This window comes from Natrix helvetica, assembly GCF_964273705.1.
Source record: "Natrix helvetica genome assembly, chromosome: 5".
Lineage (NCBI taxonomy): Eukaryota > Metazoa > Chordata > Lepidosauria > Squamata > Natricidae > Natrix > Natrix helvetica.
In genome coordinates this window covers 152,680,098-152,697,006 of record NC_138551.1, presented here as the reverse complement: position 1 = coordinate 152,697,006, position 16,909 = coordinate 152,680,098, and the positions used below count along the sequence as shown (strand labels likewise).

At 44.1% G+C, this 16,909-nt stretch overlaps 1 protein-coding gene across 1 annotated transcript; it reads left to right on the top strand.

Moving 5' to 3' along the window:
- Positions 1-1,006: 1,006 nt before the first annotated feature.
- On the top strand, positions 1,007-15,866 carry LOC309393825 (platelet glycoprotein 4-like). Its single transcript, XM_081956321.1, has 11 exons — positions 1,007-1,149; positions 1,838-1,982; positions 3,375-3,557; positions 3,903-3,994; positions 4,546-4,592; positions 5,323-5,392; positions 6,854-7,041; positions 10,936-11,054; positions 12,019-12,092; positions 12,716-12,770; positions 15,197-15,866. Exons 1-11 carry the CDS (start codon positions 1,097-1,099, stop codon positions 15,359-15,361), a joined length of 1,191 nt encoding a protein of 396 aa, XP_081812447.1. The 5' UTR covers positions 1,007-1,096; the 3' UTR covers positions 15,362-15,866.
- Positions 15,867-16,909: the final 1,043 nt, after the last annotated feature.

Genomic DNA, 16,909 nt, shown 5'->3' with positions numbered 1-16,909 from the left:
CTGCTTGAGCAGGGGGATGGACTAGAAGACCTCCAAGGTCCCTTCAGGCTGTAGAATGGAATGGAATGGAATGGATTGGAGTGGAGTGGAGTGGAGTGGAGTGGAGTGGAGTGGAGTAGAGTAGAGTAGAGTAGAGTAGAGTAGAGTAGAGTAGAGTAGAGTAGAATAAATAATAAAATATAGAATATGGAGTGGAATGGAATGGAATAGAATAGAATAAACTGAGTTGGAAGGGACCTTGGAGGTCTTCTAGTCCAACCCCTGCTCGAGCAGGAGATCATGTACCATTTCAGACAAGTGACTGTCCATTCTCTTCATTAACACTTCCAGTGTTGGGGCATTTACAACTTCTGGAGGCAACTTCTGTTCCACTGATTAATTATTCTCACTGTCAGGAAATTTCTCCTTAGTTCTAAGTTGCTTCTCTCCTTGATTAGTTTCCACCCATTGCTTCTTGTCCTCTATTTGTCAGCTCTATTCTGATTCATTCATTCATTCAATGAAATGGTCTAGGGTCTCCTGCCTGAGCAGGGGGTTGGACTAGAAAACCTCCAAGGTCCCTTCCAGCTTTATTATGATTGGTTGCTTGGTTGAAATGGTGTAGGGATTCCTGCCTTGGACTAAAAGACCTCTTCAATTTGATCGATAGATGGATGGAAATGGTCTGGGGTCTCCTACTTGGGCAGGAGGTTGGACTAGAAGACCTCCAAGGTCCCTTCCGACTCTCTTCTTCTGTTCTGTTATTCTCTTATATCTCAATTATCTGAAACGCCATTCAACACAGGCCGCTTAAACTCGTATTGCAGCCTACATACTTAACATTAAAAACAAAAATGAGTTTGATGTTATCCTAACATTTTCCAGGAAACATTATCTGGGCCACTGCCTCTTCAAGCAATCTCTGAAAAGCTTTCTATTCTGACTCACTTGCGGGTGGGGGGGGGGGGAAGAAATCATATTAAAATCTCGTCCTTCTTCCCCTCTGCAGGAAGTTGTCATCGAAAATGGTTCGATCGCCTATGAGAACTGGGTTCTTCCGGGAAGTACTATTTACCGACAGTTTTGGTTTTTTGATGTCCAAAACCCAGAGGACGTAATGCAGAGTGGGTCTCCTCCGATATTGAAGCAGAAAGGCCCGTACACTTACAAGTAGGTCCCACCCGGTTGAAAATTCAAGATCTTGCCCACACACCCACGAGTCCATCCCATGGTCCAATCTCCCACTGCCCTGCCGGCAGCTTCCACTCATCCAGTTCCGGTCAGGTGCAGAGACAAAGGATGACCTTGGCTTTCTAGAAAGAATGTTGTTATGGCTACCTCTCACCTAACTCCGCATTTTCCCACCATAGAAAAAGGCCTAGTAGAATGCTAGAAAGTGTGGCAGGCGGAAGATCCCAAAGGAAAGATGGCTGCAGGCCTGATATTGACATGGAGAACAATTCATCAGTGGAACAACTGGCCTCCAAAAATTGTGGGCGCTCCCTCCCTGGAGGTTTTCAAGAAGAGGGTGTCTGAAACGGTCTAGGGTTTCCTGCCTGAGCAGGGGGTTGGACTAGAAGACCTCCAAGGTCCCTTCCAACTCGGTTGTTCTATCATCCCTGATCAATTAATCAATGGAACAACTTGGCTCCAGAAGTTGTGAATGCTCCAACACTGGAGGTTTTTAAGAAGAGATGGGACAACCGTTTGTCCGAAATGGTTATTGGATATAAAGAAGGGCCATTGCAGAAAAATCGCTTCTTATAAAGCCTCCAGTGATGCAGCACCCATGACTTCTGGTGGCGAGCTGTTCCGCTGATGAAATGGCTCAGCATTTAACAATCTCTTTTTCTTCGAGGATGCGGTATATTCCCAAAGAAAACATCATGGAACACGAAGACTTTACCCTGTCTTACATCCAGCCAAATATTATCGTTTTTCAACCTGATATGTCAGTTGGGCCCGAAAATGACACTTTCACCACCGTCAACTTTGCTATTGTGGTAAGCAAGCCCCCCCCCCCCTTAAGATTTCTAACCTTAAGATTTTCTCCCCTTCCTACCCTCTCTCCTTCTCTTTCTCTCCCTTCCTCTCCTTCCCTTTCTTCCTTCCCTCCTCTCCTTCCCCTTCCTTCTTCCCTTCCCTCTCCCCTACTCCTACTCTTCCCCTTCCTACCCTCTCTCCTTCTCTTTCTCTCCCTTCCATCCTCCTCTCCTTACCTCTTTCTTCCTTCCCTCCTCTCCTTCCTCTTCCTTCCTCCCTTACCTCCCCCCTACTGCTACTCTTCCCCTTCCTACCCTCTCTCTTTCTCTCCCTTCCTACCCTCTCTCCTTCTCTTTCTCTCCCTTCCACCTTCTCCTTACCTCTTCCTTCCTTCCCTCCTCTCCTTCATCTTCCTTCTTCCCTTACCTCTCCCCTACTCCTACTCTTCCCCTTCCTACCCTCTCCCCTTCTCTTCCTCTCCCTTCCATCCTTCTCTCCTTACCTCTTTCTTCCTTCCCTCCTCTCCTTAACTCTTCCTTCTTCCCTTCCCTTCCCTCTCCCCTACTCCTACTCTTCCCCTTCCTACCCTTTCTCCTTCTCTTTCTCTCCCTTCCATCCTCCTCTCCTTACCTCTTTCTTCCTTCCCTCCTCTCCTTAACTCTTCCTTCTTCCCTTCCCTCTCCCCTACTCCTACTCTTCCCCTTCCTACCCTCTCCCCTTCTCTTCCTCTCCCTTCCATCCTTCTCTCCTTACCTCTTTCTTCCTTCCCTCCTCTCCTTAACTCTTCCTTCTTCCCTTCCCTCTCCCCTACTCCTACTCTTCCCCTTCCTACCCTTTCTCCTTCTCTTTCTCTCCCTTCCATCCTCCTCTCCTTACCTCTTTCTTCCTTCCCTCCTCTCCTTAACTCTTCCTTCTTCCCTTCCCTCTCCCCTACTCCTACTCTTCCCCTTCCTACCCTCTCCCCTTCTCTTCCTCTCCCTTCCATCCTTCTCTCCTTACCTCTTTCTTCCTTCCCTCCTCTCCTTCCTCTTCCTTCTTCCCTTACCTCTCCCCTACTCCTACTCTTCCCCTTCCTACCCTTTCTCCTTCTCTTTCTCTCCCTTCCACCTTCCTCTCCTTCCCTTTCTTCCTTCCCTCCTCTCCTTCCCTCTTCCTTCTTCCCTTCCCTCTCCCCTACTCCTACTCTGCCTCTTCCCCTTCCTACCCTCTCTCCTTCTCTTCCTCTCCCTTCCACCTTCCTCTCCTTCCCTTTCTTCCTTCCCTCCTCTCCTTCCCTCTTCCTTCTTCCCTTCCCTCTCCCCTACTCCTACTCTGCCTCTTCCCCTTCCTACCCTCTCCCCTTCTCCTGTTTGTATTGATTTGCATCCGTGTGTTCATAATTTAAGTTATGGTTATATTGGTCTCTTCTGCAGGCTGCCCCGGCCTTGTATAAGATTGGATTGGTTCAGCGGTTGATGAATGTTTGGATGAAATCATCAAACTCACAATTCCTCCAAAGGAGAACGGTGAAAGAAATACTTTGGGGCTACGAAGATCCTTTCTTGAAAAAACTCCCCATTGTAAAAATTGACACAGTTGTTGGCATCTTCTATCCTGTAAGTATCAACTCGGAGGGGGGTGGGAATTAATTACTGGGGATGTGATTTTTTTAAAGAAAAGTACCTGTGCTGCCTTAATAAACACCTCCGTAAAACCCAGAATATGAAAATCAGAATAGTCTTTGGCTTCTATTCGCACGGCTTATGAAAAATCAGCACGTTTGATTTCCACCTAAGAAGCATAGCTGATGTCATCCTTTGGATGTTAGGGATAAAAGTCACTGCAAAAATGGAATTTTGATACGGGTATCATTTCCTCTCTTTTTTCTTTTTTTGCTTCCTTCCATTGGATGATAAGTCCCCCAAATTAATTTTCTCTTCTCTCCCTTTCTCTCATTTAAGTACAATGGGACCTTTGATGGCCCTTACCGGATTTATAGCGGGAAAGACGATATAAACAAGAAAGGAATAATCGTCACTTTCAACAATAGCAGGTATAATATATTTTGGGTGCCCCAGTTTTGGTCCCAGGAGGCTTCAGGGAGACCTGCTAGGCTCAAAATGGGGCATGGGGGGTGGTGGTATTGGAGGTCACAGGCACCTTTGTGCATGCATGCGCCCCCCCCAGTGGCCCATTTTGAGCCTAGCAGGTCTCCCCGAAGCCTCCTGGGGGTGAGGGGGAAGTCCAGGGGGTTGGCCACACTTACAAGGCGCATGGACGCTGTTGCACACACGCGTGGGATTTCGGCACACGAGGACAAAAAGCCATCCCTGGTATAGGCAGTCCTCGACATACGACCACAGTGGACTCCAGAGTTTATGTTGCTAAGCGAGGCATTGGCTAAGCCCCCATTTTATGGCTTTTCTTGCCACATTGGTTTACATCAGGGGTGTCCAAACTTGGGAACTTTAAGACTTGTGGACTTCAACTACCAGAATTCCCCAGCCAGCATGAGAGTTGAAGTCCACAAGTCTTAAAGTTCCCAAGTTTGGACACCCCTGGTTTACATGTTATTTTTCTTTTTTCTTTTTTTCTTTCCCAAAGGACCCTCCAATACTGGAAAGGCTCTTGTGGCATGGTGAACGGCACAGGTATCAGCTCTGAATTTCTGCGCAGGACACAGGCACCGTATAAATTTTGGCATGCCTTAAACATATATATTGCGCCTGGAAGTGCTAAACTCCTAAGGATTCCTGCATCATTGCATCAAATGAGTGAATGGATGAATGAGAAAGAAAGAGTGGGGAGAGAGAGAGAGAGAGAGAGAGAGAGAGAGAGAGAGAGAGAGAGAGAGAGAGAGAGAGAGAGAGAGAGGGAAGGAAGGAAGGAAGGAAGGAAGGAAGGAAGGAAGGAAGGAGGGAGGGAGGGAGGGAGGGAGGGAAGGAAGGAAGGAAGGAAGGAAGGAAGGAAGGATGGATTAAACAGTGCCACTGCTTTTTTCCTTTGGCATGCATTAAAAATATTTAAGGTTGGAATTGCTGAACTCCAGGTGCTAAACCCCTAAAGATTCCCACCTTGACACATCAAATGAATGAATGAGTGAATGAATGAATGAAGAAAGAAGAGAAAGAAAGAAAGAAAAAGAGGGGAAGGAAGGAAGGAAAAGTTGGAAGGAAGGAAGGAAGGAAGGAAGGAAGGCATCTGGCAGTATTTAAGAAGAGATTGGATAAGCATTTGTCTGAAGTGCTGTAGGGTTTTCTGCCTAAGCAAGGGGTTGGACTAGAAGACCTCCGAGGCCCCTTCCGGCTCTGTATATTCTGTATTTCTGAAACAAGTTGTGAGGCTCACAAACTCATCAGATGCTCTCATTGTAACTCACAGATGGGACCTCGTTCCACCCTTTTGTCAAAAAGAGTGAAGAGCTGTATTTCTTTTCCTCGGATGTTTGCAGGTAAAGGATCTTGAGCAAAAGGTGGGGGAGGAGCCTTCCTTTGCTTCCGACACCCAGGATGACCTCAACATGACCGTCCTAGGGAAAGTCTGTTGCTAAGTAAGGGAGGTTGGGGGGGGGGCTCCAACACTGCGGGATTTTAAGGAGAGATTGCATGAGCCAGGGTTGGACTAGAAGACCTCAAGATCCCTTCCAACTCTGTTATTCTAGTCTATATTCCATTCCATTCCATTCTATTTTCTATTCTATTCTCTGTTCTGCTCCTTTCTCTTCTCTTCCATTCTATATCCTGTATCCTATATCCTATATCCTATATCCTATATCCTATATCCTATATCCTATATTCTATATTCTATTCTATTTTCTATTCTATTCTCTGTTCTGCCCTGTTCTCTTCTCTTCCATTCTATATTTTCTATTCTATTCTATTCTATTTTCTATTCTATTCTCTGTTTTGTTCTGTTCTATATTCTCTTCCATTCTCTATTCTCTATTCTATTCTATTCTATTCTATTCTATTCCATTCCATTCCATTCCATATTCTATATTTTCTAAATTCCATCCCATTCCATTCTATATTCTATGGTCTATTCTATACTATTCCATTCTATATTCTATATTCTATATTCTATATTCTATATTCTATATTCTATATTCTATATTCTATATTCTATATTCTATATTCTATATTCTATATTCTATATTCTATATTCTATATTCTATTCTATTCTATTCCATTCCATTCTATATTCCATATTCCATATTCCATATTCCATATTCCATATTCCATATTCCATATTCCATATTCCATATTCTATTCTATTCTATATTCTATTCTATTCTATTCTATTCTATTCTATTCCATTCCATTTTCTATATTCTATTCTATACTATTCCATTCTATATTCCATTTTCCATATTCCATGTTCCATATTCCATATTCCATATTCTATTCTATTCCATTCTATATTCTATATTCCATATTCCGTATTCCGTATTCCATTCCATTCTATATTCTATATTCTATATTCTATATTCTATATTCTATATTCTATATTTATGTTCTATATTTCATATTTCATATTTCATATTTCATATTTCGTATTTCGTATTTCGTATTCCGTATTCCACATTCCACATTCCACATTCCACATTCCACATTCCACATTCCACATTCCACATTCCATATTCCATATTCCGATATTCTATATTGCATTCCATTCCATTCTATTCCTATTCATATTGTATAATGCGGTTTCCAGCCTGAGAAGGAGGTTGGACTAGAAGGCCTCCAGGGTCCCTTCCATCTCTATTCTGATTGATTGATTGATTGATTGATTGATTGATTGATTGAAATGGCCTAGGGTCTCCTGCTCGAGCAGGGGGTTGGACTAGAAAGCCTCCAAGGCCCTTTCCAACTCTGTTTATTCTACGAACGCCTATTATTCCCCCCCCTGGCAGGTCCGTCTACGCGAGATTCAGACGGGAGGTGACTCTGAAGGACATCCCCCTGTATCGCTTCAACGTCCCTCCCTCGGCTTTCGCTTCCAGCCTCACCGTTCCTGAAAATATCTGTTTCTGCACCGACCGGGAAATAAACAGGAACTGCACCACCAGTGGAGTTCTGGATGTCAGCGCCTGCAAACAAGGTAAGCCCAAAATACGACCGAGAGCACGGACTAACGAGGAAGAAAGCTTGGCTGGACCCAGAGTGGAACTCCTGGGATTCTATCCCCAGGAACCCTGGGTGGGTGCCCCGGGGTGAGAAGGCAATATAGGTGGTCCTCGTCTGAAGACCTAAACATTAGGCCGCTAAGCGAGAGGGCTGTTAAGTGCGACTTGCCCCGTTTCACCAGCATTCTTTTTTTTTTTTTTATTAAAAGAGTTTTGTACAAACAAATTTTTCCCCCTTTTCACCCCCCCCTCCACACAATATAAATCTCATACAAATGCTATACCCCCCCAACCCCCCCCCGCAAAAATTCACATTCAAATATTATACCAAACACTTTACCCCCTCCTCTCCCCCCATCTTAAAATAGATTACTCATAACCCCTCTCCTCCCAACAAAAACTATATAAATTACTCTTAAATTAATAATAACACATTGATCATTTTCTAAGCTAATTTAACATCTATAACTCTTAATATAAATTTCTCCTAGCCTAACAATGTTTCATTAGTCCCATCTTCTAATTTATTCATACATATATATTGCCCCACCCTCCACCCTAACCCTCCCCCACCTCCTGCACAAACCCACCCCCCTGACTTCCGCTGTATACCACTCTAACAATTCCAAACATCCCATATACTATTTACTCTGATCATCTATCGGTCTAAACATTCTTACCTAAAGGCTAGATAATAACTCCTAGTCTGGTATTTATTCTGTATATAATCAATCCATTTTGCCCATTCCTGTGTGTAATCCTCCTGTTTCTGAGCTTTTAAGAAAGCTGAAATTTTTGCCATTTCAGCGAACCCCGCCACCTTCTGAATCCATTGATCAATTGTCGGCAAAAAATCTTTTTTCCAATGTTGCGCAATCAACAACCTAGCTGCTGTAACCATATACAAGGCCAATTTTGTTTCCCCTTTGGTAAAATCCTTAACTATACCCAATAAAAACATTTGTGGAGCATTCTTCTCGTCCGTCCGTCCCCCCGGTTGAGTGAATCCCTGTGGCGTTTCCATTCGCGACAGGGTCGTTCAGTGAATCCCGGTTTCCCCATCGAAGGGCGCCAAATGGGATTCCATCACACATGCAGACACGCACCAGGGAACTCTGCGACCGTCATAAGTAGGAGTCAGTTGCCACACATCCGGATTTTGATCCTGTGACCGTAGGGATCACTGCAAAGGTTGTTGACCATGAAAAAATGGTCTTAAGTCTGAAATGGTCTACAGCCGTGATTCTCAGCCTCCCCAATGCCGCGACCCTTTAATACAGTTCCTCCATGTTGTGGTGACCCCCAACCATCAAATTTGTGTCTCGGTTCCTAAGACCATCGAAAATATATGTTTTTCTTAGGTGACCCCTGTGAAAGTCTCGTTTGACCCCCAAAGGTTGAGAACCACTGCCTTAGACCATTTCAATCAATCAATCAGAATAGAACTTGAAGGGACCTTGGAGGTCTTCTAGTCCAACCCCCTGCTCAAACAGGAGACTCTAGACCATTTCAATCAATCAATCAATCAATCAATCAGAATAGAGCTGGAAGGGACCTTGGAGGTCTTCTAGTCCATCCCTCTGCTCCCAACAGGAGACCCTGGACCATTTCAATCAATCAATCAATCAATCAATCAATCAATCAGAATAGAGCTGGAAGGGACCTTGGAGGTCTTCTAGTCCAACCCCCTGCTCAAACAGGAGACCCTGGACCATTTCAATCAATCAATCAATCAATCAATCAGAATAGAGCTGGAAGGGACCTTGGAGGTCTTCTAGTCCAAACCCCTGCTCAAACAGGAGACCCTGGACCATTTCAACCAATCAATCAATCAATCAATCAATCAGAATAGAGCTGGAAGGGACCTTGGAGGTCTTCTAGTCCAACCCCCTGCTCAAACAGGAGACCCTGGACCATTTCAACCAATCAATCAATCAATCAATCAGAATAGAGCTGGAAGGGACCTTGGAGGTCTTCTAGTCCAAACCCCTGCTCAAGCAGGAGACCCCAGACCATTTCAATCAATCAATCAATCAATCAGAATAGAGCTGGAAGGGACCTTGGAGGTCTTCTAGTCCAACCCTCTGCTCAAGCAGGAGACCACAGACCAGTGGTTCTCAACCTTCCCAATGCCGCGACCCTTTAATACAGTTCCTCCATGTTGTGGTGACCCCCAACCATAAAATTGGTGTCTCGGTTCCCAAGACCATTGAAAATATGTGTTTTCCGATGGTCTTAGGCGACCCCTGTGAAAGGCTCGTTCGACCCCCAAAGGGGTCCCGACCCACAAGTTGAGAACCACTGGTCTATAAAGCGTCTCCTGCTTGGCCAGGGGGTTGGACTAGAAGACCTCCAAGGTCCCTTCCAGCTCTATTCTGATGGATTCAAATAGTTTGGGGTCTCCTGCTTGGGCAGGGGGTTGGATTACAATACCTACTAGGCAGGGGTGAAATTCGACCTGTTCGGACTGGTTTGGGGCGAATCGGTAGGGACGATTTGAATCGGTTCACCGAACTAGTTAAAATCACCCCTGGTTGGCCCCGCCCCCACCCGTGGTGGGTTACGACCAGTATGGGCATACTGGTGACCGCTGGGAGCACAGGGTACCATTCTGTTCCGGTGCTCCCGAGGGCCCACCCGCCCTCCCGCAGTCCTTACTGGTATTTGAGCTCTCGGGCGCTTCCGTGCACGGAGCGTACTGCGCCTACGCGATGCTCAACCGAGTAGCGGGAGCACCGTGGAGCGTTGCAGGCGGTAAGTAAGCATGTACATGTTGCATTCGTGTCGTGGCCCCCATCCCCCCATCCGTTTGCCACTCACCCCTTCCAGCCGCTCACCCCTCCCACCCACCCCCACCCTATATATGTTGCCTTCGCCACACGGCCCAGCTAATCACCTCGTCAGGTGCCTCGCCCACTCAACTGACCAAAGATAAGCGATGCATGCCAGCCGCTCGGCCTTCGCCTTGGATCGGGGCCCAGGGCCCAGGGACACGCCATTCCCCGAGGCCCTGGAGCCGTCACCCACCTCAACCAGGTCAGGGAATGCGCCATCCCCGGCTCACGCCTTGCTCCAGAGCCGCTGCCTGCCTGCTGCCCACTCTCCCTTCGCCATCCTTATCTTCCTCCCACCACTGGCTGCCAGGGAAGGCAAGCCAGGGCTGAGCCATTGCCACCAGCCCACATCTTGCCCCCCCCCCCCGATGCGAGATGATTGCAGCTACCTCCTCTTTTTTGGGGGGGTGCGCCTAGAGGCCGAAAGATGCATCGGCTGCAGAATTCTTGCAGCGAAAATTATCGGAGCTACTCCGCTTTTTGAACACACCACGGGCGCTGCTCTGTTCCATGCGCTGGCCACGTATGTGCACACTGTTGCCCGCTGTGACCGAGGGACTTTTCTGGGCGTGGGCATGAGGGACATCAGTCACAAGACCCCCCCCCCCCAAGCCATGCCTACAGAACCAGTAGGGAAAACGTTTGAATTTCACCACTGCTATGAGGTCCCTTCCAACTCTCTTAATCATCATCTTCGTTTAATGACCCCATAATCCCTTGGGGGGGTGGAGTCGTGGCAACTGAATGGAGGTAGCAAAGCGTTTACTGGCCAGATGCCTTTCCTATTTCCAGTGCGGAGTTTTGTTCAGCAGATAGATTCTCACTGTGGCCAGAAAGAGAAAGATCTTCCTCTCCCTAGGATTGGCTCTGTTAATCTGTTCATATAAATATCCCACACACAAAGTAAACCACACCACATTAGGGAGAAATTGCCTGGGCTCCCACGCGAGTCCCAAAGTTCGGACGACCAAACAGAACGGCCTTTTACGATCCAGTAAAATGGATGTTGTGCTCCTTTCCCTTTTATTTCCACAGGGAAACCAGTCTACATCTCCTCGCCCCATTTCCTGAATGGAAGTCCTTGGATTTTTGAATACGTGAAGGGGATGGAGCCAAACAAGGCGGAACACAGCACCATTCTGGACGTAGAACCGGTAAGGGAATGCAAATTTCACCAGCCGATAACGGGGCATTGCCCGGGTATTTATTTATAGGGGGGGAAACGTCCGGACCAAACGTAATTTCCAATGTTAGATTTTCCCCCGTACCAGAGGGACCTCCCTTGTGGAGTACTGTGAAGCCATTACCATGGCAACTCCACCACACTGTACAGTAGAAGCCAATTTTACGGCAATACAGTAGAAGCCGTTTTAAGGCACAACAGGCTGCATCTTAACAGAACACCCCTCCCCCCCTGCGAGGGGCGTTAGGGATGTCTTACCCTCATAGTATTTGTTTCCTGATAGCTGAAATCAATCAAGCAATCAAGCAATCAAGCAATCAAGCAATCAAGCAATCAAGCAAGCAAGCAAGAAAGAAAGAAAGAAAGAAAGAAAGAAAGAAAGAAAGAAAGAAAGAAAGAAAGAAAGAAAGAAAGATGAATGGGTGGGTGGGGCAAAGAAAGAAAGAAAGAAATATGGATAGATTGATAGATGGATGGATAGATGGATGGATGGGAGAAAGAGAGAATGATAGAATGATAGAATGATAGAATGATAGAATGATAGAATGATAGAATGATAGATAGATAGATAGATAGATAGATAGATAGATAGATAGATAGATAGATAGATAGATAGATAGATAGGTAGATTCTTTTTGTGTACAATAATGCTTAGGGAACAGCGTGCTGTCTGAGTCAATTCGTTTACATGACAATAGTAAACTCCTAATTTCTATACTATTCCATTTCTATTATCCAAACGTTGATAAAGAAATCTCAAAATATTCTGGGTCTTCTTTTTCCTTTATCTTCAACGTTAATCCGTCCACTTCTGCACACAGTCTAATATTGGTTTTTTTTAAAAAAAATTCTTTCTTCTCCTGTGGGTGTTTCAATGCTGCTCATCCTTATTCCCGCCAGTCGGCAAAAGTCAACGTATTTGTTTGGTTTTTCAGATTACAGGACTTACCTTGGCCTTCGCCAAAAGGTTGCAGGTGAATATATTGGTGAGACCCAATTCCAAAATCACGTAAGTCTCCCCGGTTCTTTTATTTTCCATTGGGGAAAGGTTGACCAATTGGTTGCTGGGGTGCTTATCAGGGGAAGTGGCTTATGGGCATCTCGGGCTGGGGTGGAAATCTGCAAGATGCAAGAGCAGGGGTTGGACTAGAAGACCTCCGAGGTCCCTTCCAGCTCCATTCTGCTTGATTGAAATGGTCTAGGGTCTCCTGCTTGAGCAGGGGGTTGGACTAGAAGACCTCCAAGGTCCCTTCCAGCTCCGTTCTGCTTGATTGACAAGGTCTAGGGTCTCCTGCTTGAGCAGGGGGTTGGACTAGAAGACCTCCAAGGTACCTTCCAGCTCCATTCTGCTTGATTGAAAAGGTCTAGGGTCTCCTGCTTGAGCAGGGGGTTGGACTAGAAGACCTCCAAGCCCCCTTCCAGCTCTATTCAGGTTGGTTGATGGTTGGTTAGTTGGTTGCCATCCACATTACAGATCAGGCTTCATCCACGAAAAATAGAACTTAAACCCAACAAAAAAATACGGTAGCCATTCATTTATTTATTTATTTCTGCTAGCCAAAACGGAGCCATTCTAATGTTGCTTCTTTCTTTTCCCTCTCTTTTTCTTCTTCTTATTTTCGTTTTCCGCAGAGCGCTAAAAAACGTCAAAAACATTTTTTTCTTCCCTGTTCTGTGGCTGAACGAGGTGAGTGGGTTTTTTCCAGGGGTTGGTCATCCTCCCTTTTTGTGTTTGATCCTTCAAAGCCACCCGGGATCCCTGTGGATTGAAGCAAGTCAGTCAAAAGAATTTGCAAAGAAGGTCTGGACATGATCCCCCCGAGAGGGACGGAGAGAAGAGTGGGAAGGCAGGAGTTGGGTTTGGCCAATCTAAAAGAAAAGAAGGACTAAGTGGGGGAGGGGGACATGATAGCAGCATTCCAGTATTTGGGGGGGCTGCCACAAAGAAGAGGGGGGGGCAACTTATTCTCCAAAGCACTTGAAGGCAGGACGAGAAGCAACGGATGGAAACTCATCAATGACTCAGTTGCAATGTGAGGCATGAGAGAAGAGGCACAGAGGGAGTAATTATTGCATTCATCGCCATCTTTTAAAGACCTCATAATGCCTTGTGGGGTGGAGTTTTGAGCAACTGAATGGAGCTAGCTGAGTGTTTGAGTGGCCAGATGCCCTTCCTGTCCCCAATGAGGAGTTTTGTTCAGCAGATATATTCTCATCATGCCCAGAGAGAGCAATACCTGCCTCTACCTAGGATTGAACTCACAGCCTCCTGATTGTGAGGTGAGGGCTCCACCTCCACTAATAATCCCTATATATACACAAACTTGTGCAAACTGGGACATAGTACTTATTTGGGCATAGAGGATAGCATTGCTGTGAATTCAGGCTGTATTGTCCAGCTGAAATGATGTTGAAAATGCTGAACTTTCTTTCTTTCTTTCTTTCTTTCTTTCTTTCTTTCTTTCTTTCTTTCTTTCTTTCTTCCTTCTTTCCTTCCTTCCTTCCTTCCTTCCGTCCCTTTGTCTTTTGTTCTTTCATTCTTTCTTTCTTTCTTTCTTTCTTTCTTTCTTTCATTCTTCTTTCTTTCTTTCTTTCTTTCCTTCTTTCTTTCCTCCTTCCTTCCTTCTTTCTTTTTCTTCCTTTCTTCCCTTCCTGCCTTCTTTCTTTCATTCTTTCCTTCCTTCTTTCTTTCATTCTTCCTTCTTTCCTTCCTTCCTTCCGTCCCTTTGTCTTTCTTTCATTCTTTCTTTCATTCTTCCTTCCTTCTTCTTTCCTTCCTTCTTCCTTCCTTCCTTCCTTCTTCCTTCCTTTCTTCCTTTGCTGCTTTCTTTCTTTCATTCTTTCCTTCCTTCTTTCTTTCATTCTTCCTTCTTTCTTTCCTTCCTTCCTTCTTTCCTTCTTCCTTCCTTTTTTCTTTCCTTCCTTCTTTCTTTCCTTCCTTCTTCCTTCCTTCCCTTCCTGCACCTTCTTTCTTTCTTTCTTTCTTTCTTTCTTTATTTATTTATTTCTTTCCTTCTTTCTTTCCTCCTTCCTTCCTTCCTTCTTTCTTTCTTCCTTTCTTCCCTTCCTGCCTTCTTTCTTTCATTCTTTCCTTCCTTCTTTCTTTCATTCTTCCTTCTTTCCTTCCTTCCTTCCGTCCCTTTGTCTTTCTTTCATTCTTTCTTTCATTCTTCCTTCCTTCTTCTTTCCTTCTTTCTTCCTTCCTTCCTTCTTCCTTCCTTTCTTCCTTTGCTGCTTTCTTTCTTCCATTCTTTCCTTCCTTCTTTCTTTCATTCTTCCTTCTTTCTTTCCTTTCTTCCTTCTTTCCTTCTTCCTTCCTTTTTTCTTTCCTTCCTTCTTTCTTTCCTTCCTTCTTCCTTCCTTCCCTTCCTGCACCTTCTTTCTTTCTTTCTTTCTTTCCTTCTTTCTTTCCTCCTTCCTTCCTTCCTTCCTTCTTTCTTTCTTTCTTTCTTTCTTTCTTTCTTTCTTTCTTCCTTTCTTCCCTTCCTGCCTTCTTTCTTTCATTCTTTCCTTCCTTCTTTCTTTCATTCTTCTTTCCTTCCTTCCTTCCGTCCCTTTGTCTTTCTTTCATTCTTTCTTTCATTCTTCCTTCCTTCTTCTTTCCTTCTTTCTTCCTTCCTTCCTTCTTCCTTCCTTTCTTCCTTTGCTGCTTTCTTTCTTCCATTCTTTCCTTCCTTCTTTCTTTCATTCTTCCTTCTTTCTTTCCTTCCTTCCTTCTTTCCTTCTTCCTTCCTTTTTTCTTTCCTTCCTTCTTTCTTTCCTTCCTTCTTCCTTCCTTCCTTCCCTTCCTGCACCTTCTTTCTTTCTTTCTTTTTTCTTCTTTCTTTCTTTTTCTTTTTTCTTCTTCCTTCTTTCTTTCTTTTTCTTTCTTCTTTCTTTATTTTTCTATCTTCCTTCTTTCCTTCTTTCCTTCTTTCTTTCTTTTCTTCTTCCTTCCTTCTTTCTTTTCTTCTTCCTTTATTTTTCTTCCTTCTTTCTTTATTTTTCTTTCTTTTTTTCTTCCTTCTTCCTTTATTTCTTCTTCCTTCTTTCCTTCCTTCTTCCTTTCTTCCTTCTTTCCTTCCTTCCTTCTTTCTTCTTTCTTCCTTCTTTCCTTCCTTCCTTTTTCTGCAGACGGCTACTATCAGTGATGAGAAAGCAGAATTTTTCCGATCAAAAGTGACCAACAAGATCAAGCTGCTGTATCTCTTTCAACTCGTGCTGATGATTGTCGGTTCGGTCATGTTCCTGGGATTTTTATTCGCTTTTTTCATTTGTAAAGGGAAGAATCCTAAATGACTCCAGTCAGGTTTAGAATTTAAGATTTCTTCATTCCTTCGCTGGTTCGAAAGGTGCCTCGGTTGCAACAGATTCTGGGTTCCGTCCGTGGGGACCCTCCCAAAAAATAGCGTGTAGCAAGAAAAGAAGAAAAGGACAATAATTCCAGCTAATAGATAATATTCTACCTGAGCTAGATTCTCAAACTTGGTGAGTGATGCAGAATTTTGGAAAGATTGCAGAGCACAAATGGCCGCTTGTTAGCAGTTTTGCTTTTAAACAGGGTATTTGTAAGTGCGACTCACTTAACGAATGTTTCACTTAGCAACGGGACTTCCCTTATTTTCCATATACCTAGCGCTAACCCTTTTCAGAATCCTGAACTGGGACGTTCTGCTCCCCCGCCTGCTGTTTGCTGAATTTAGGGAATTTGGGTAGATTCCAGCCAAATGTTTTACTAAGTGGGTAGATACTTGTTTCACTACATTATTGTCATTTTTGGTTTTTAAACTGTATTTGTTGTTATATTGTGAAGCCCCCCACCTCACAGAGTTGGTTTGCAATCAAGTGGCATATAAGTCAAATAACATTGCAAGGATCAATCCCTGTTTATGAACAGAGAAAGGAGAGAGATACCTAAATGAATGGGCTGGACTAGAAGACCTCCAGGGTCCCTTCCAACTCTTCTCTTCTCTTCTATTCTATTTCTATTCTGTTCTATTCTATATTCTATTCTATATTCCTTATTCTATTCTATACTATTTTATTCTGTTCTCTATTCCTTATTCTATTCTATTCTTTATTCTACCCTATTCTATTCTTTCTTTCTATATTCTTTATTCTATTCTATATTCTATATTATGTTCTGTTCTGCTCTGTTCTATTTTCTATATCTCTTCTGTATCCTATATTCTATTCTATTTTTTCTATATTCTATTCCATATTCTATATTATGTTCTGCTCTGTTCTATTTTCTATTCCTGTACTCTATTCTATCTTCTATCTTCTACTCTACTCTACATTCTATTCTATTCTAATTTATATTTATTATTTTCTATCCTATCCTGTCTTATCCTAAATAGGTGCAACTTGCGGTATCTTTTTGCAAAAGCTAACCCTATCATCATAAAACAACACCTTTTGTTATTTTTATGATAATCACGGAATCACAGTGTACAAAAACAGCCAGAATGACAGCTGGTTATAGATATCCATGAAAATCAAACATTATCCGAGAAAGATAAATTTTAATAATACGCAATATACTGCCACCTGGACACTTCGTTTTTATCTCGACTTGCTGTGCGTTTGCTGTCCTGCTTTTTTTCGCGCCCGGCTCTGGCGCTCACGAATCCTGGCTTGTAATAAGGGACTTGGGAACACGGTGCTTTCAATGACCCGGAAGAGGAACCTAAAACGAAACAAAGATGATTATGGGACCGGAGGCTAAAACACATGAAGAACGGTTGCAGAAACTGGGTATGTTTAGCTTAAGAGAAAGAAGGACTAGGGGAGACAGGATAGCAGTCTTCCAATATCTCAGGGGTTGCCCCAAAGAAGAGGGAGTCA

Coding starts and splice junctions, on each gene's coding strand:
- LOC309393825 (XM_081956321.1), top strand. CDS start 1,097: ATGCAGAGTGGGTCTCCTCCGATATTGAAGCAGAAAGGCCCGTACACT. Junction 3,558..3,902: donor TTGTTGGCATCTTCTATCCT/GTAAGTATCAAC, acceptor CTCTCATTTAAG/TACAATGGGACCTTTGATGG. Junction 12,093..12,715: donor AGACCCAATTCCAAAATCAC/GTAAGTCTCCCC, acceptor CGTTTTCCGCAG/AGCGCTAAAAAACGTCAAAA.